This window comes from Lissotriton vulgaris, chromosome 2_1 (assembly GCF_964263255.1).
Source record: "Lissotriton vulgaris chromosome 2_1, aLisVul1.2, whole genome shotgun sequence".
Lineage (NCBI taxonomy): Eukaryota > Metazoa > Chordata > Amphibia > Caudata > Salamandridae > Lissotriton > Lissotriton vulgaris.
The window spans coordinates 1789114413-1789135720 of NC_141687.1; the positions used below are offsets into that span (position 1 = coordinate 1789114413).

The 21308-nt window shown below is 43.7% G+C and overlaps 1 protein-coding gene across 1 annotated transcript in view; it reads right to left on the reverse strand.

Annotated features, from left to right (window-relative positions):
- Window positions 1–21308, reverse strand: part of TESMIN (testis expressed metallothionein like protein) — a 1691460-nt gene that overhangs the window by 1052790 nt on the left and 617362 nt on the right. Inside the window, exon 6 of the mRNA XM_086958946.1 lies at window positions 3081–3237. Within this exon, the coding sequence (XP_086815072.1) occupies window positions 3081–3237 (157 nt within the window). The remainder of the gene's footprint in view (window positions 1–3080; window positions 3238–21308) is intronic.

Genomic DNA, 21308 nt, shown 5'->3' on the forward strand with positions numbered 1-21308 from the left:
GCCGTTGCTCTACAAGCGGCTCGCTAAAACGCACAAAACCTTGCGAACTAACACGCCGCAAAGAAACAATTCGCATATTCGCACGAATTTGCGGCTTCCGAATTCGATCTCGCGCACGTTGGCGCCCCGCGAATCCCGCGAAATTGCAGAAAAACGAGTTTTGCAAAGATGAAAGCACTCAGCAGGTGCAAAAGTTCAAACTCATCATTAGTAACCATTCCCTGTACTGCTTGCTACCTGGGGCCCCTCCAGAGTTCAGTTGCTAGTTGCAACAATTGTATGACCCTGCTCTGACCCTCACAGCAGGCTCATAGAATAGCTACAAGTAGGCCACAAAGGTCCTGGAAAAAAAATTGCACTGCACAGAAAGCAAATTACAGATAAGGAAGCAGGTGCCAGACTGGAATTTTAAAACAGTGACACATTAATAAATCAACCCCAAATTAATTCATGTCAGTTGAAGCAGGGCAGGTGTGCTTGCTTTTCTCCCCCATAATCTACAGTGATGATGATGAACCAGAGGGTGGCATTGATGTACCAGAGGGTGGCATGTGAGAAACAGAGGGTGGCAGTGTTGAAACAGAGGGTGCTGTGAACCTGTGATGATGAACCAGACGTAGAAACAACATAGTTGCGAGCGTTGCGTGCCGACAAGTAAGTTCGCAATTGCGAACTGGTGCAAAACCCTCGCGAACTGGCAGAAACCCTTGCGAACACAAAAAAACAAAAAAATCCGCAAATTCGTGAGAATTCGCGGATTTTGAGGATTGCGAATTCGCAAATACGCAAATTCGGGAACGCCAGATTTGCAAAATTCGCCCATACTTAGACTTTACATCATTTACATTTGGATTGAATATTTACTTTTTCTTACTACTTGAGTGTACTGCCCTGCCCGCTTGCGTATTCTGAACTTGCACACACCCTTACTTACACAGAAACTCCAACACTCCTCTGGAGATGAAATGAGCTTTATTAGTATTGCAGACAAGGGCAATAAGTCCCTGGAGCTGGTACGTTCTTAGGCGCAGAGTGAAAGGCAATAAACAATTAATACACCACACTATATATACATACAAATATGAATCTGTGAATATAGATATAAACAGTTAATGTACAAAGCACCTCACCAGATGAGTCTGCACTGGAGTACTCAACATCCCTGGCCAAGCACCGAAAACACCAAGTTGGGAACCCCGTAGAGACTGGGGTACAGGGAGTAATCTCTTCGGGCACCAATTTTGTCCCGCGAGTGCGTCCATTCCAAGACTGAGTTCCAGATACCACTTTTATAGTTCAATCAACACGTTTGAGAAGCCTCTAGTAGGAGTTCTCGCCCATCTAACCATCAAAGGTGCTGGCCACATTCAGCGTCAGATCCACCCATACAGACCTGGCCAAATTCTGCTTGGGTGCGCTGAGGCAAAAGACATTCCTTTCCCTGTTTACAGCCTAGAAGAGCCTTGCACAGGGCATCCTCCCCCTGTCCTAAAGATAAGCATAGAATGCACAAAAACCAGCGTAAGATACAAAACAATCTCATGAGACACGTCTCGGAAAAGCATCACACCACATGGAATCGAGGTCAACATGCAACTTAGCACGTGTAAAATAGCGAATGCACTACACTTGAGTGCCCGGATCAGTTTATTAATACTGTCCCATGTTGGGACGGATAAAAAGTTTTTTGTGATGAGAATGAGGATTTTCCTAAACGTTAGACAAATGCAGCAAAATTGGCACATTATGGTAATGTGCACAAATGGACTACACAGAGGTGTATTACAATAACATGGCAAGTCCAACTTAGCTCAATAGTGACTGACCTGTACTATCAAGTGTGCACTGGAAAGTCAGAATACAAACAATGCAAATGTAATGCTTAGCTGCCACATAACGAACAGTAAAACTTGTAATGCTAGGATGGTGGCCATGTAAGTGGGCGCTGGTTGTGTGCAGATGTAAAAGTGTTGTAAAAACGTCATCGCACAATGTATTACGCACCCAGCACTAGTGCTGCAATTCCTGTCAGGTACAGAGACACCCAATAGCATAAATAGCTGACATAACGTTGGCTGAATAAAGAATACAGCCATATGGAGTGAACAGGCCGAAGATGCCGTGAGTCACACCAAAAAAAAGGTAAGTATTTCATAACATGAGTATTGAGAAAAAAAATGAACATAGCAAGACAGAATGCATTTTGATGAAAGAAGCTAAATTAAAGATTCCACAATGGGAATTTGTATGGGCTGAGAGGGAAATATAAATAGGGAAGAAATATGTTAAAGCATAGGTGGCATATAACTGATAGGACCAGAGCTGTTGTATAGTAAACAGGACGCCGGGGAAACTTGCTTGGCTGTTCCTGTATTTAAGTGATAAATCCATGGCAAAAGAGGACTAGGCTAAGTATGCTGGTAAGGATGTCAAATTCAAGGCGGCCATCTTTAAACACATATAATGAAGTGGCAAAAATGTGGCCAATGATGTAGAGGTCATGGAAGGAGTCCAAATGATAGTACAATGACATCCATTTATTATAATTATGAAAAAAGAATCTTATGTTACATGCAGATAAGCAACAAACGCATTCTTCCTATTATTGGTATCAGGAATAAAATTGCCAGGAGCAAATACAGTAGTGCAACATAATATAGATGTTATTTCGTTAGAAAGTTGTACAGTTTTCTGTCCACTTTCGAACCCCGGTTCACAACTCATACCCTGATCAGTCACTTGGCTCCCTGTATGCACAATATTGCAGACCTGATTCTCCCCCTGTAATGGCATTTCTACCTGCTCCAAGGCATGAACTACATCAGTTGTTTTTTTCGATTTTTACAGTAAGTTAAAACCTGATTTTGAAGAGGGATTTTAGTAAAAGTTGATTCAAATTGGATTTTTTTTTTAAAAAGCATTAGACATTGGTAAAAATTCTTTCTAAAATAAGAAATGTCAATTTATAGACCTTCCAGGTTCTTACTTACAGTGAGAGACAGCATGATTTAAAAACAAGTTCCTCTTACCAGAATTTACCTTTTTATATGGAAATTCCTAACGCAGTGTCTGACACTAACCTTGCACTTGGTTTGCCACATCAACTTTTCTTTGACTTGAATGAAGAGGCTTATGCTGTCCTTGAAATGGAGGAACCATGTGAACCATTTTTAGTTCACTTGTACCAGGGTTATTTAAGCACAACAAAGGTGTAGCTCCTTTCAAATGACAAAATACCTGGAAGAAAAGTTTGATGTTTACATGAATATATATTACTTTGCTGCTCAAACTATCATATTTCGTTATTATAAACCTTCAAGCAAAAAAGAAAAGGTATTACTTTGTTGCGACTCCTTATTTATTAGTACATAAAAACATTTAGAACACAAACTAGAGCAAATCTTGAACCCTTTCGCTGCGGCGGCTATTCCGCCGCAGCGCTAAGTGGGCGGGGCGGCCGCATGCTGGTGACAGAACCGCTCCGTCACCAGCCGCGGTTGAGCTGTGCTGGTGACGGAGCGGTTCCGTCATGACCCGCCCCGCTCATTAAAACTGCCGCGCAGGCGCGAAATCAGCGCGGCGGCCGGGCCATGACGGAACCGCTCCGTCATCAGCACAGCCCAACCGTAGCTGATGACGGAGCGGTTCCGTCATCAGCAGGGGAGGGGTTAAACAGGGAAAGCCATCCAAAGGTCAAGTGCTTCACAAATCGGTGCCAACATGGGGCCCACCGGCTTTCTTTCAATTGCGGAAGGGTGTTTCAAATGTGAAAAAAGTTCCAGGCTAAGAGAATCAGAGCTGTTATTTTGACTTTCCTCTATTCTTAAATTCGACATGTTATTTCTCCAATCAAACGGAATTTATTGGCACATATAAGAGCACCGAACAGGTAGGAACAAATTACATAGGGCTCTGGCTCCTCAATTAAAAACAGCAGAACTTGCTTTGCTATGCTGATTTATTTCTGGATGGGCGGGTAAACTGCCAATGTTTTATGACGAGGAACTGGCCGTAAAAAGTTAACTTCGAAGGAGGCATACGATCACAAAGAGCAATAGAGGGGGAGTGCATCACTCTCCAGGGATCTATAGATAGTTCTTTTTCCCTGTGGTAGGTAAACATAGTCCTTTTGAAGCAGGTGGAGGAGGATGAAAAAAAGATTTGGTGAGTAAAACCACGAGCCAGCAGGTCGACTAGGCACTATTGACTTTCTGTGACCTTCTGCAGCCCTAGTAAACAAAGCAGATGGAGGAAAGGCATGTAAGAATGACTCTGTTCAATCCAACATTCGCTGCCTCTGGGGATAAAGCACCCTGGCCCCTACCCACATCAGAGGCAAACTGCTCACCTTTTGTGTTTGGGCAAGTGACTAGGGCATTAAGATGGTCACAGGTGTGACTGGGCGTGAACAGCTGAGTGATGTGGTAGGCTGTGCTGATGATGTCTGAGGTCCGACACCACACTAAAAAAAGGAGATCCTAATCCCCCATCTGCCACTTTGGGGCCCACGGTTGCACATACCTGGCAACCATCTTGCCCACAGCAAGTCAATGCAGACCATGATCTGAAGCCCTCAAATCTGCTACCTCTCTGAAGCCACAGTGGGCCCTAAGATGACAGCCACATGAATTGTAGGTGCAAAAGACGAGACCAAACAAGTGAGTCTTTACATTTCCTCACCGATCCAGACATCAGTGATGCTGATTGTCCAGGCACCGGGGTGGTGACCCTGGGAATGAGGTCGAGGAGAACCAAAGGATACCGGAGGAGTGTGTGGAAACTAACTGGAGGTCTCGTGGACTATACACAGAGAGGGGATCTCTGGCTGCCCTGGAGGAGGGCGGGTTGCAACTGTGTAGCTGGACCACACGGTGTTAAGTCAGGATATCTTTCCTACTAAGATAACTGGACTCAGGGGAAGACCACACCCTTTTTATGGAGTGATAGATGGGGCACTTTATATTGCTTGGTCAATCCAGCACACAAAATGCATGAGAGGATGTTTGCAATAATCTAAACACTGGTAATCGCTAGGGGTAGCATTTTAACCCATTGTTCTTTTGTCCATCATGCCATCTCGGATTAGAAGCAACCATATGCAAATCAGTCTAGACCCCTCTCCAATAGGAACAGTCCAGTCCGAACAGCAAAGCCAGGTCCGACCCGAACTGGAATGGACACAAGCAACCAAAGATCAGTTTTGCCCCGATTGGGGCTTTCAGTTGGGTGTAGCTTGGTTCTAGTGGCACAGTAAGCAAGGGACCCAAGCCTGAGTACACTGTGTCACTGGAACCAAACTATATGTCACTGATAAGGCCTAGCAAGGGTAAAACCAGACCTGGATTACTTGTGTTCCAGTTCAGGGAGGACCGGGCCTGCCAGTTTTAGCTGGAGCAGGGTCAATACTGATTCAGGGCCGGACTGACTACCAGGCGTTTTGGAATGCTGCCGGGCTGGGGGCTGATTTCACTGCAGTGGGGGCTGATTTCGTTGATGGAGACCTGGGTGTGCTTTGAAATAAACAAAGCAAAACGAATTTCGTTCAGCACATGCAGGTCCCCATCAACAAAATCAGCCCCCAGCTCAGCAGCCTTCCAAAATGCCCGGTAGCCAGTCCGGCCCTGGACTGATTTGCATATGGCTGGGTCCAAACTGAGGTGGCATGGTGTGCAAAATAACAATGGACTGTGATGCAGACCCAAGTAATTCTCAGAGATTAATTCAAGCATTCCATGCACAATATGTTTGTAAAATTTAGTGAGTTGCCCTAAGGGGGATGGGTATGCCCAGGCATGGGTCCTGTGCACACTGTGTCACAGGATCTAAGCTATTCCTGGCGGATGAGTCCTAACTAAGGCAAAAGCAGTCCTGTGTTGCTTGTGTTCCGGATCAGGAAGGACTTGGCCTGGCAGTTGGGTTGGACTACCCCCACTGGAGCAGATGAAAGCTCAATTTGTATATGGCTGGGTCAGAACTGAGTGGGAATATTGTGCACAATAACGATGCGCTGGGATGCGTCCCAGGCAATTACCAGTGGCTGAGATTCAATCAAGCATTCCATCCATTACTTTTTTAATACTTTCGCTTGTTCCATCAAGGGTGCACACACAAAGATGAAGGGGGAGGCCTCACAGTGAAACTAAGACGCATGAGAGGCTCTCCTCCTGATTTCCCACCTTGGCCTCTGCATATCTTACCATCATCACTGGAAGAACTTCTTAACTGAGAACTTTCCCACCCAACATATAGGTTGATACACCGAACTGTGTCCATAGTGGCCATCAGGCTGGTTTTAAAGGAAGGGGCAGCCTGCTATTCCACTTTGAAGAATCTAGCATTGAAGATTGGGCATGTATTCATGTGTCCCTATCAATTAGTACATATATACTGGATCCATGGTCATAATTTGAGAACACTCAATAGCAAGTATACCATGGTTAATCCTAAGATTCCTAAACGTTTGTTGGGAGACAGTATGCTGATTCATCTCCACAGGATGATCCCCACAGGATCAGTCCCTAAGGATCATAGAGTAGTTTTGATGAGATCCTACAGGCAATCATGGATTGCAAAACAATTTTGGAGAGTAAAATCGGCAGAGAGGCATTTAATGTGGGGATCCTCTGAGCTGACTACAGCAAGTTGGAAGATAGGGTCTCCCACAATTAATCAGTTTTGTCAACAATGAGATCTACCATGGTACAGCTACAAAGCTAGATTAGAAATCTTCTCTCTGGTCCATAATCTTGCCACCTCTGATCGCTCCACTCCTAGCCTGGTTCCCTCACAGTCCCTCTGCTCTTCTCTAAATGACTTTTTTATCGACAAGATCGTAAAGATCAAAGCCAACATTCCCACAGTACCTCAACCTCGTCCTACTTGTCCCTCCATCTGTCCCTCTTTCTCCTTCGCTCTTTTCCCTCCTATTTCTACCAATTCATTTTTAAAACTTCTGGTCAAAAGCAAGTCTGGCTCTCCTGTGGATTGCCCGCCAGCACGCATTCTCAAAACTCTTTTCACCAACTGTCCTGCCCCCCCCTCTTGCTCTCCTCAACTCCTCTTTGGCTCTTGGATCTGTCCCTTCTTCCTTCAAATCCGCTGTAGTCCTTCCTATTCTAAAAAAAAACAGTCTAGACCCTTCCCTTCCTTCCAATTTCCGACCCATTTCTCTTCTTCCCTACCTCGGCAAGATCCTTGAAGCCCATGTCACTTCCTGCCTCTCCACTTATATAGAGGAGAGTGGCCTTCTTGCATCCCATCAAGCAGGATTCCGCCCGGGCCACTCCACGGAGATGGTGGTCCTCGCAGTCTTGGACGAGCTCAAGGGGAAAGCCGACTCTAATCTCCCCCAAGCCTTGGTCCTCCTCGATCTGTCCGCTGCATTTGACACGGTTGATCATTCCATCCTTCTCGACCGTGTCAGCGCAGCGGGCATTCGGGGTGCAGCCTTTTCCTGGCTGGCGTCCTTCCTTCGGGACAGGTCCCAGGCAGTTCATCTCCCCGGCTTTTCTGCTCCACCCCGCTCAGTCACTTGTGGCGTTCCCCAAGGCTCTTCTCTTTCCCCTCTTCTTTTCAATCTCTATATTCATCCCCTCATCACCTCTCTTCTTGAGCTGGGGGTCTCTGTGTACAACTACGCAGATGACCTCCAGCTCGTCTTTGATCTTTCTTCTACTCCTGATTCCCTTTCCAAGTTCTGTTCCACTTTAATTTTCATTTCTGACTGGATGAGCGCCAACCATCTGAAGCTCAATCCAGATAAGACGGAACTTGTTCTCACTGGTGGTCCTTCCAATCCTTGGTCCCCTGCACACTGGCCCCTTTCTTTTGGCCCTCCCCCGGTGCCTGCTTCCTCTGTCCACACTCTTGGGATTAAGGTCAGTCATGACCTATCAATGCACAGTCAGATCAGCTCCGTGGTGTCTTCTTGTTTCCTTTCTCTTCGTTTAATTCGGAAAATGTCACGCTTTTTTTTTACCGATGCACTTAAATTCATAGTCATGGCCCTTGTCATCTCCCGCCTTGACTATGGGAATAGCCTGTACGTGGGCATACCTGCTTACGAATCCCGCCGTCTACAGGCCATCCAAAATCAAGCTGCTCGTCTCATCCTTTCGTTCCCTAAATCTTCTCACATCACTCCGGTTCTCAAATCACTTCACTGGCTCCCTGTTCGCTTCAGATCCTTTTTCAAACTGGCCTGTCTAGCTTTTCGGGCTCATTCCCGCTCTGCGCCCCTGTTCATCACCTGTCTTGTTTCTTCTCATGTCCCTGTCCGCACTCTTCGCTCCTTTTCTCTTTCTCTTCTTCATATCCCTCGCTTCCGTAAATCCAGAACAGGGGGCACTCGATTCTCAGTCCTGGCCCCCCAGTTCTGGAACAGACTTCCTCTTTCCATCCGCTCCATTCCCATCTACACTCACTTCCGCAAAGCTCTTAAAACCTTTCTTTTCTCTCAGGCATTCCCCTCTTAAATCTCCCTGGGTCCCCTCTGTTGAGTTCTGATCAGGTCCCCAGCGCCAAGAAGCCGCTCGGCCATCGTGCGCATTATTAAATATTTTATTCATTCATTCAGAAGTCTGGCAATGGAATTAAAGGAGTTGAAGCGCAGGGCCAAAGATGCGGAGAAGCAATCATGCTTAAACAATGTGCACATATCAGTGGTCCCTAAGAAAGCTTAGGATGCTCGAGAAGAGAGCTTCATAGAACAATTGCTTTAGCACTGACCTCAGTTCATGACTGTTTTCCCACACCAGAACCATGGAGCCACACTGAAGTGGAATTCCATGCAAAAATGAGGTCCCCAAGGATCTCTTTTATTATGACATGTGTAGTTTTCAGAACGTAGAGGACAGGAAGGTCAGTAAGGAATCTACGGCTAGATAGAGTCTCTACCAGAGAAAGCATTACTGGAAGTAAGTAACTTGTTTAGCTGATAGAGACTTATTGCCGAAGATTTATTACCTTAGAATAGATACCCAAACAATCTATTACAAGAGATGGATCTGTGAATCTGTTAGACCAAAAAGTCCTGATGGACTGAACTGACAAACAACCCATACAATTTAACTTGGCTGTCCAAGTAGTAATCCTTGACAAACGTACACAGAGATGCCCACATAGACACTTGACAGATGTCCTTGACTGGGACTCCTTAAGCTAGCACAGTGGTCACAACTTTAGCTTGGGTGGAATCTCAAGTCCTCAGCGGGCTGTTTGCATAGCAGATTTTTATACTGAGTACAATCCACCTGGATCTGGTTCTCTTGTGGACTGTTTTTACTTTCTTTGCACCAATATAGTGTTGGTTGTCCACCCAGAAGTCTTTGGAACAATCAATATAGAACATCAACGCTCATTTGGGATCCAAGTGGAGGATTCTCTCCTCTTCCTTGGTAAGATCAGGGGGATAAAGAAAGTAGGTAGTGTAATGTTTTGCCCGATGAGAAAAGGTGTGACCATCATGGGTTAGAAGTAGGTTGGTTCTAAGGACCAGCTTATATGGGAAAAAGATGGCGTACGGGGTTAAAGAAATGCATCTGTAATTCGCTAACTCTTCTGGCAGATGTTATACCCACAAAGACTGTAAATGGGCTCAACTGGTGAACATATTAAGAAACTGAGCACTACATCACTGAACATTGGAGCATAATGAAAGGTGTAGGGGAAACAGGTAATGCAAATGGTTCAAGAAATGAGGCACAATGGGACACGGAACAGGGAGGGCTGGCCGGGCAACTACAAGAAAACTGAGATGTTGGAAAGGTAGGCTTTAGCTGTGCCCAAAGCCAGACCTTGCCAGATGTAAATTGGCACTTTAGGTACAAAACCATCCAATTTGGCAACAATAAGGGCAAGACGTATATAACGTTTAGCAGTATAGAGATCGAGCAAAATCTAACCCAAGACTAACTTTCCCATGACCCTTTTCCCTAAATGCGGAGCCAATCCGGTTTCAAACTACCATTCCTGTGATCCCTGGTGGACCTGGAAATCTGTTGCTCGCGGACCGTTGGTGGGCGAGAAGGAGAACAAACAAAGTTGGACGTTGTCGAAAACAGGTACATATTTTGGTACCTCCACACTTTTTTGACGCTCACAAAACTGTAAGAAGAACTACTCCATCAGCCTCCCCTTTGGAAGCAATCCCTAATATTGTTGTGAATCCTTTGTTTTCAGACAAACAGCTGTACATATCGGCCACACGCCGGCAGAACCGAAAGGTCCGATTGAATCAACTGCTTTGCCCCATTGAAGGCTTTCAAGTCTACACCATCGCCAACACACAAGTGAGTCCTTGTCAGTTAAAAAAGCATGATAAAGTATGGAAGTTGAGTTCTTGATTGGTAATCAAGGCCTTTTGTATATTTTTCCGCCCTATAGATTGGATTGAGCGTCGCAACTGCCTCTGTTACCCACATGAACTTTGAACTGCAGAGGTAAGGGGTAAAGAGGCTTATAGTGATGGAGGTTAAGCAATAGAGACACACAAATAGATGATGAGTCTAAAGAAAGGTTGTTTTTGTTTCTGTCCACTTTCTTCACAGATTTTGGTCCTGATGAGAACTCTACAACAACCTGAGTTCGAAACGCGTATTATAACCAGACCATTATAGCCAAAAAATCATAAAAAAACTGAATTGTATATGAAAAGAAAAATGATTAGACGGCTTACTGTGAATATTGTTATTCTAGTGTAAATTTCGATTATATGTTGTCTGTGGTTGCATGTTAAGATAGAATGACTGAGTTGTGAGTGGATTTTCAATGTACATAATATCTGTTGTTTTTGATTGTAATTAATGTAAATGTGGTGTATATAAGGTCTTCGAATATGCAAAATTTGGTAAAGTTATAAACCAAACTAAGGAACAAAAAATCATTCATTTAAAATAAAAGATTAAATCTTCTCATATATGTGAGACCAAGACATTTTGTTTGATTCAAATGTGTTGAGACAACTGATTTCGAATTCATTTCCTGTATTGGCACTTCTTTTTGATTATTAGTAGCTTGTGGCAAGCCTTGCTGTTGGGAGCCCTAACCCAGTGGTGGTTTTTCGTAGGCAAGGGATAAGACAAACAAAAGGACTTCAGACAAGGGTGCAGACAGAGGATCAACTGATTTGGTAGCACACCAAGACACACATTTGTCCCATCAGCAGGTGTATACCTTTTCATGGAGGTATGCCAGGCTGTCAGAATGACATCACACACTTCATGAGCAAGGCCGAATACTCGCAACTGTTGCTGCTCAATCTCCATGCAAGTAGACAGAAATTGTGCAGATTTGGGTGTAGGACCATGCCCTGTTGTTGCGACAGGAGATTGCCCCGAGAGGGCAGCCTGATTGGAAGACAGATGCACATAGTTAAGAGTTTGGATACCAGACTTTCCTTACCCAGTCGGAAGCACCAAACTGACTTGTTCACTGTCGATCCTGATATTCTTGAGAACTCTGTGCGAGATTGGTATTGGAGGAGAGGTGTACAGAATTTCTGAGCTCCAGTTGAGACGTAATGCATCTTAGAGCAAGAGCCGCCTTGGTAATTACAGCATGCAGAAGTGCTGACATTATGCATTCTCGCGTGATCTAACAGATCTAACCAAGGTTATCCCCAATCTCTGAGGAGACCTTGCACCATTTTCAGATGGAATGCCATTTATTATCTAAAAAGCATCGACAGATGAATTTGTCTGCTGTGGCATTCAGAGAGCTCCCTAGATGTTGAACCCTGTCCAGAGACACGGGCCCCTTGACACATGATCCACAAACCCACCTTGACCTTCTTGTGGCAATACCACATGGCTGTGGTGGTGTCCGTGAACACCTGCACCAGCCTTCCTTGGATCGAAGGAAGAAAGTCTTTCAATGCCAGGTGAAAAACTTTCAGCTCCAACCGACAGGCTGATGTGGAACTGAGACTCAGCCCGAGACCACAGTTTTTAGATCTCCACCTCTCTCAGATGGCTGCCCTAACCCATAAGTGACGCATCTGTCAATACTGTGAGCTCTGGGTGGGGAAGGGAGATGGGTCTGCTATGGACCCAAATGCAGTCCTCAAGCCACCACTGCAGATCTTTTGTAGTTCCCTCTGATATCTGGACCATGTAAGAGAGAGTCTCCTGATGCTGTGCCCACTGGGACTTCAAATCCCATTGCAAATGTCAGCCTGCATATGCCAATGGACATAGAATAGAATAGAATAGAATAGAAAGGTACTTTGGCTACTCTGGAGCATCCCAGCGCTAATAGCATTGCAATTCCAACTATAGACAGCCTTACGGGAATAGATAAGTTTTAAGTTGCTTTCTAAAAGTCAGATAGTTAGACTCAAGGCAGATATTGGTGAGTAGGTGGTTCCATAATTTAGCAGCATTGAGTGAGAAGCGACGTCCTCCTCTCCGAGTTCTTTTTATTTTTGGAATTACCGCCAGTAGTTTACAAACCACATATATACTATTACCCGGTAATCCAATGAGGCCAACAATCACATTAATTGAGACACGACTAAAACATTGGAAAGGTAAAGGACTTATCTCAGAAACAGAGTTTAGATATCTATTCAATGATACTCCTACTAATCCATGTATATATGTGCTTCCCAAAGTACACAAGCAGGGTAGGTTCCCTCCCGGAAGACCAATAATTTCCGGGATTAACTCACCAACAGAACAAAAATCAGAACATAGACATGTATCTGCAGCCACATGTAGTGAATCTACCCTCGTACATAAAGGATACTCAAGATGTCCTAAGTAAGATATCTGATGTGGAATGGACAGAAGGTCATCTGTTGGTTACAATGGACGTGTGTTCTTTATATACCTGCATACCAGGGGAAATGGGTCTCAATGCAATTGAACACTTTCTGGACAGTTGTCCAATTGAATGTTACGAGCATACAGTAATGCTACTGGATTTGATAAATCTGGTCTTAGATAATAACATCTTTTTACATAATGGTCAGTGGTATCCCCAAAAAAGGGGTGTGGCGATTGGGGCCACATTTTCCCCATCCTATGCCAACCTGTATATGGGACTGTTCGAACTGGCACATATTTGGCGTAACTGCCCGGAACATCTATTGGAGCACATCCTTTATTATGGGAGATATATTGACGATGTTCTGCTTTTTTGGGCAGGACCCAAACAAGAGCTAGATTCATTCTGTACATTTGTCAATACTAACAGTTACAACTTAGCCTTTACCATGGAGTCGAGTACAAAAGTGGTAAACTTTCTAGATCTAACAATCATTGTGGACAAGAACAGGTTAATGACTTTACCATATAGAAAAAAAACAGCGTGCAATGCCACATTGCACGCAATGAGTGCACATCCGCCATCACAAATAAATGCCATACCATTTGGAGAGATGCTAAGCGTCAAGCGAAATTGTAGTGTCGAGTCAGCTCTGGATATAGACCTTGACAATGTGGAACACAGATTTGTGAAGAGAGGTTACTCTCCAGCTAGTATCAAACTAGCCAAACAAAAGGTGAATCAAATCAAAAGATCTACCCTACTGACTAGTCAAAATGGCAGAACAAAAAGAAACAAATTCAGGAAATTGAATTTTATTGCACCCTACTCCTGTGCCAGTACGGATGTATTCAAAATACTAAAGAAGCATTGGCATCTTTTGACCCATGACCCAGATCTTAATACTGTAGTTGGCAAAAAACAATCATCACACATGCGAGAGGTAAAACACTTAGACAACATCTGTGCCCAAGTTTTGTACCACCTCTAAGAAAAGAGAATTGGTTACGGGGAACACAAAAGGGTTTTTACCGCTGTGGAAATTGCAACATATGTTGTTTTGGGCTACATTAAAAAACTGAGTTTAAGTACAACACAGAAAAGACTTATTACATCAACAGTTTCATAAATTGCAACACAAAGTTCTTGATTTATTGTATTGTGTGTATGTGCGGAAAGATATATATAGGGAGCACCATCAGACCCCTCAAAGATAAAATTCAGGAGCACATACGCGCCATCAAAAACAACAATACACGATATCCACTGGCAGTACACTTCAATAACATGCATAACCCTAATGATCTACATAAGCTTGGAATGCATGGCATAGAGAGTGTTGACATGGAGCCAAGAGGTGGGGACCAAGTATCATGCCTACGTAAGACAGAAAGCTTGTGGATTATCAGGTTACGTGCTGTAGAACATGGTATTAACATTACAAAAGATCTTCATGAATTTCTGTAACTGGCACATATTCATAATGACAAGCATGCAATTGAGAGCCTATAATGGTTAAATGCAGATGTATAACTGTAAAAGAAAGGACTGTCTCGCATTCAGTGATATGGGCAAGAACATATAACTTACTGTAACATAATGTGATTTTAATTGTACAAATGAAATATTGATAAGAATCGGAGTTATACACAAAGGTGAATATGACACTGCTTGTAAAGATTTTTCCTCTCAATCTCCATAATATGGAGAATAATTTTCTCCTATTTAGATTGTATTAGTGGACATGGGATCCTAGGGGTCCGCATGTTATGTTGGTGGAATAGATGTAGAATTGAATACATCTAGACTCAGCAGGTCTTACCATGGGCAACATATACAACATTTTTTTTTCTTTATATATTAATACATACAATGTAGCTTAGAGATATTTTATTCTTATCTCGATAAGGGACATGATTGGTGATATGTTTATGACAATTTAGATGGTATACTGAAGTTAAACGATTTTTTAGTTGACAATTACGGATTCCTACTGGTTTTAAATGATTCATCGAAATTATGTTCAACCTTTCGAAGTAATTTGATAATAGGTGAAAATCAGGGAGTAAATGACATTTACACTTCAGGCACAGTCATCAAAAACACATTTACAAATGGCGACTGTCTTTCCCAGCCTACAGACGGGAAGTGAGTGAATATACACTGCAAGTCCGCTTTCTCCGTCTACACAAATTATGGCGTTCCCGACTGTTAAAAAACCACCGGGAAACGCGAGGTTCGACTGAGGTACGAGAAAATATTCGTCGTGGACAGACCATGGGCAACAGTTTATAAAATATAAGGTGAGATTTGTACATTTTACTGGCATTACGAGTTCACCGAAGGGTGACTCAACACTGCGTCCTCACTCGGTGCGAGTCAGCGCCGTAACTTTAAATGATAGATGTCACTTGCATGCTGTAACTCCATCCGCCTCACACGGATGAAATTTGGGGTTAACAAGCACTAACTCGGCTAACGCGGGCATTTATATTTTTTGTCTCCCTTTACCCATGCCTAAACAATGATGGTTGTTTCCTTAACATCGGTCTGCAAACTTTGGGATCTATCAGAATCCTACTAAACTCATTGCTATTATGATGAGGCTCGGTTAACAAGCCTGAATGGATTTCACCTACTGACATTACGACAATTGCTTTGCCCGTAAGGCCCTTTTTAAACTTATCAAGGAATAGGGCAATACTATTAGTATGTGGCAAATATGAAGAGTAGTTTTTTTATGGCAATTTTTTAATGTTTGAAAATAGTTTTTTAATCTAAATCATGTCTCTTCACATAAAAGAGGAATTACCACTCTGCAACTTCATTGTGTATATTGTAGAGCTTACTAACATATGGCAAAACAAAGTGGATTTATATGGTTGAATAGAATTTTGACCACTATTGCAGTGGTTCATGGCTTAAAATGCGGAACACCTCTAATGACATGTAGGCCGGCATTAAATGGAAATAGAGACATATTAATGGATAGAGAGACTGAATGTATTCATAAATATTACTGGTTTACACCTACAAACAACATGGTATTACCATTTCTTACAGAATACGATTTGAAGCTTGAACAGTCACTATTGACCTATGAGTGTGTCCCATTGTTTGCGCACAATTGGAGTATTATTTATCGTTAAGAGACACAGTGTCTATGGGAAAAAAATTCCACTACTTCCAGGTCTTTAAGAGATTATACTAAGGTGAGATATATCACAAGATCAGGTGCATGTGGATTGCACTAGGTGATGGATATGGTGTATGTATTTGGACGCAGTTCACACTGTATAAACAATGAACCACTGTATAGATCCAGATTATGCCTTTCTAAATGTACTAGGCTTTCCTTTTTTCATTTATATTCTTTCCACCAATATAAACAGACGGTCTCTGGGAGACACTGTCCACAAGGGTGTCTTGTGTGTATATAAAAACAAAAAAATGTTTTGTCTTATGAGTAACAACTTAGCTGATTATTTCCTATCACAAGGGACTTTGCATGCCAATAGATGGTTAAACGTTTCAATATGATTGAAACTGATAAAGTGTCTGATCTTCCTTGCAGCCTTGAGAAAGCCCTGTGGGCGAAACGCGCGTCAGCTGTTACGTGGATTCTTGTGAACTTGTGGAAATTAAAAAACAGACCTCAAGACAGAAGATCTGACTGGATTATTTGATTGATTCTATTGAGATATTTATGGATTTATTGGATATAGGGCGTTGAGAAACTGCTGACTTGTTTGAAGTAATACCTATGCGCCCTCCTGTGTGGAAATAATGATATTAGTGTGCTTGGGTATTTTGTATTTTCATATGTGACCTGGATTCGGCTGAATCCAAGGACTAATTGAGATTTTGGTGGGTAGGTGTCATATACCTTCAAAGCACCCTGGCCTCAGTTGCCACGGATATTATCAGACTCTCTCTTAATAACTGGCATTACTTTGAGAAGTGCGGTTCAATCTAAGCAAACCCATAATCTTTTTGTGCACAGTAGTTTACTATCTGACCTAAGAGATCTCTTGGGATGATATTATCACGGGTGCCTTTGCCTGAAAGAGCTTTATGCATATTACACAGGGCTTTGAATTGGACTCTTTCATGGATGGGCAGCCAGTGTAGTGATGATAGTGCTGGTTTCGCTGAAAGGTGTTTTGGTGGGTTAAGGAGCAGGCGTGCAGCACAATTTTGAACAATCTGTCGTTTCTTTATAGTTTTAGCTGGGGTTCCTAGATATAAGGTGCTAGCATAGTCCAAGCATGACAAAATCAACGCTTGGACTAATATATTTTTAGCTAGAAAAGTAAGCACAGGGAGGGTCTTCCAAATCATTCTTAAAATTACAAAGCAACAGGCTGCCACCTTACTTGCTTGCTCTTTAAGATCTAACTTAGAGTCAAGCCATACACCTAGTCTCTTAATGTGGTCCTTCGGGGCGGGTGGAGTCACCAAACAACTGGGCCAGAAGGATCCTATAGTCAATGAAGTGGAATTACCCAGGAGCATGACCTCAGTCTTAGCTCCATTTAACTTCAAGTAAGAATCGTCCATCCAGCTTGACACCTTTTCCAGACATAAAGCCAAATTTGAACCTATATTCTCGTTTTGATTAAGCGCAACCACAAGCTGAGTATCGTCAGCATAGGTGATAATCTGGATACCAAAAGGAGTAACTATATCCGCTAGCGAACTCATATATACATTAAATAGGGTGGGGCTCAGGGACGAGACCTGAGGCACTCCACGTCTGAGTGGCATTCTCTTGGAAATAGTTCCTCCTGCAAAGACAGAAAAGGATCTGTCTTCTAGGTAGGATTACAGCCATTTTAATGCAGTTCCTACCACTCCAATCATTCTCAGTCTTTGGACCAGCAATTGTTGGTGCACTGTATCGAAGGCTGCGCTGAGATCTAATAGAATAAGTGCAGCACAGCCCCCTCCATCTAAGATTTTCCTCAGTTCTTCCACTGCTATTAACAGTGCAGTTTCTGTACCATGGTGTGGTCTAAACCCATTCTGTGATGGATTCAAACGAGAATTGCCTTCGAGGAAGGAGGATAATGTCAGATTTACGTGCTTCCCTGCTAGTTTACCAATACCTTGTAATAAAGAAATAGGGCGATAGTTGGCCAAAAGATCAGGGTCCAGATAGTTTTTTTTAAAAAGTGTTCCCACCATGGCCTGTTTACATTGAGAAGGCACTCTACCAGTTGCTAAAGTAGTATTTATCACATTTAAAACAACCAGAGATACGGTCTCAGTAATTAGGTTTAAAATATTAGGGGAAGCTACATGTTTAACCTCATGGTGCATTAGGCCATGAGACCCAGGAGCATCAGAGTCAGTCTCACCGAAATCCAGGATAAAGGCTGAAACATAGGAATTATAGCCTGAACATCCTGGACTTCTCAGGGATCAGCCAGAAACGGCACTGAAATCAGAACAGCTCCGATAAAAGGGTGCTCTGAAAAGAAGTCAGGTGTGACGTCGGTATGTTGACAATGAACCGCAGTCAATTCAGGAGGGCCGCTATACTCTGCTTGGGCGATTCCGCTTTCAACAGCCAGTTGCTGCATGGGACATTGTAGTTTTCCCTATGTTAGCCTAGCTGTGCATGTTGTAGGCCTTATTTTCCTTTGCACATACTACTATATAAAACAAATGTTGCTTTTGTTCCATATTGTACTTTCACACAGCCGTGGCCCGTGCAGGTAAGAGCAGTGGGGTGGTGGGGCCGCGTGAGGGCGTATTTCAACGGACGATGACCAGGAAAAATTAAATAATTAATTAATTTGCCCTGGTTATCTTCCGTTGAAAGGGATAGGATAGGATTATTTTTATAAAACGCACTTATACCCACGGGTGTTAAGGTGGTAAGCGAACGGGGGAGGAGGAAAAGTACCACCATAGAGCTTAGAAGCAAATAGTCAAGTTTTCAGAAGTTTCTTGAAGAACGGAAGAGAGTCTGCCTTGGAAATGGAGGGGGGCAAAGAGTTCCAGAGCTTGGTGGCTGCCACAGAGAAAGAGCGACCAACCCATCTGGATCTTTGAAATCTGGGAGAAACCAGTTTGTGAGAAGGATCTTAAGGTCCTACCTCGATTGTACCACTGAAACATGTTTTTTAAGTGTGAAGAGCCATTGCTGTGCATAGCCTTGTACATCATACTTGAAGGAAATGCGTTTCTGATGTGGAGCCAGTGGAAGGCTCGAATTCCTTCCCTGGCTGACTGATACTTCGGGATGTTAAGAATCAGCCTTGCCGCAGTGTTCCGTACCACTTGAAGCTTGTTCAGGGAACCTGTGTTGATGTTAAGGTACAAAGCTTTGCAGTAGTCCAGCCAGGAGGTGACTAGTGCGATGATAGTAGGCAGATGCAGTTAAGATGGTATATACAGCAGTACTTTCCTCAGGGTTTTTAAGATGGAGAAACAGGTGCTGACTGTCCGGCTAACCTGGGCATCAAAGGTCAGACCATCGCAAAATATGACCCCCAGATTTTTTGCAGTGTTGACCGGTACCGGAAGGGGACCGCAATCTGCAGGCCAGAAGGCGTTAGACCAGATGGAGTTCTGTGATCCAAAGACTAGCACCTCAGTTTTGTCTGGGTTGATCTTTAATGAATTGCCCTCATCCAGCATATAATGATGGACATACATTGATTAAGCTTTTGGGCAACTGATTGCAAATCATTTGTTATGGAAACAATGATTTGTGTGATCTCACCAACTCCGCAAGAAGGGTCACGTATAGGTTAAAGAGAGTGGGGCTAAGCGAAGATCCCTGGGGGAACCCTCAGGGAAGGCCTAAGGCCTTTGCTCTACAGCCACCACAACTGATGATGTGAGTTCTGCTGATCATGAAAGAGTGAAGTAGCTGCAGGGCCCTACCAGTAACTCCTGCTTCCCGCAGTCACTGGATCATACGCACTGGTTGAGCAAAATCAGCACTCCAGATTCGCCTTGGTCAACCTGCATGCCGATACAGCCTGTGGATCCGTCCAGGGCAGTTTCGGTGCCGTGACCGGCACGAAAACCGTTCTGGGAGCTTGCACGGATTTCCTGGGATTCAATGTGTTTCATCAGCTCAACATTGATGAATTTCTCCAATATTTTGGCCGGAGCGGGGAAAAGGGAGATAGATCGGAAGTTCTTCAACTCTGTGGGATCGGCTTTGGGTTTTTTAGGAAGAGGTGAGACAATTGCTTCCTTCCAGGTGGCTGGGTAGTTTCCGGACATGAGTGTGTTGTTGAAGACCTTGCGCAGAAAGTTAACTATTAAGTCAGGAGCAAGTCAGAGTATGGAAAGCATACAAGGGTCTGAGGGAGCTCCAGACTTTAAGCCAAGTAAAAATTCCTTGGTTTGTAGGGCTGTGATTTGTGGAAAAGAGGACAGGGCATAGTTCCCAACAACCTGGGTAAGCTTCCCCTTAGGCGGGTCTTTACTATCCCCTTTGGCTACCTCTGCGGTAGGTTCCTCATCTGCAGTCTGGGTGAACTCATGATAGAACTTAAGGACTTTATCCTGAAAGTAGAGTGCTACTCTGTCACAGAAGTCTTGGGATGGGTTCATGTGCTGTCTCCCTGGTGGCTCAGCAATCTCCTGTATGACTTTGAATAGTATGCAGGAGGAATTGTCTGCAGACACTATCTTTTCAGTGAGGAAACAGGATTTTGCCTGACAGATGGTTGTGTTTATATTCCTGCAGGAAAGATTCCTGCTTGGCTTTTTCCCAGCACGCCATTTCCGTTCTTGCATACGGCAATGGCGCCTAAGAGCCATAAGCTCTTCCAAAAGCAATCAAGCTGAAAGTTTAGCTCTTTTAATGACACCGTTTTTGAATGGAGCAACTATGTCTAAGGCCTCGGTGATCCAATTACGAAAGCCTTCGGCCATGAGAGGATAAGGGATGTGATTCCCATCAGAAACAGAAGCCAAGGCGACCTTCCAGTTGGTGGCCGTAACCTTGTTCAATCCCCTGCAACGTATATGTTTGTGTTTGAGAGGAGAACCCTTGTTTGCTTTAATGAGATGAAGGAAAGTGATATTAAACTCGACCAGCCAGTGGTCAACCCAGCGTTAGATTGTTGTGGTTAGCAAAAATGTAATCCAAGGTAATCCTTCTTCACCCGGCCCCACCGCCCCACCGCTCTTTCCTGTACTGGCCGTGGCTGCTTTCAGACAGAACCTGCATATATTTTTACGTTCTGTTCTTTTCCTGGGATTTAGTGTGAACTAACCTTTGGTGGAGTAGCACTAAGAAGAAGTGCCAAAAAAACTCAGTCGCTCTACGCGGAGATCTGCAAGCGGTGGAGTTCCAAAGAAAAATGCAGTTTGCGGTGAGTGCACAGTGCTGGATGCTTGTACGCACTGTGCAATCATTGCGAAAGCCACCTTGCACAGCGCAAGCGGTTCCTTCTTTCCTTTTCTGCCGCTCGAGTATATTTTTACTTGAGCAGCAGCTTTCTCAACGCGAATGGACTGTTTCTCAACACAAATGGTCGCAAGCATACACGACCACTCGTAATGAGAAACCT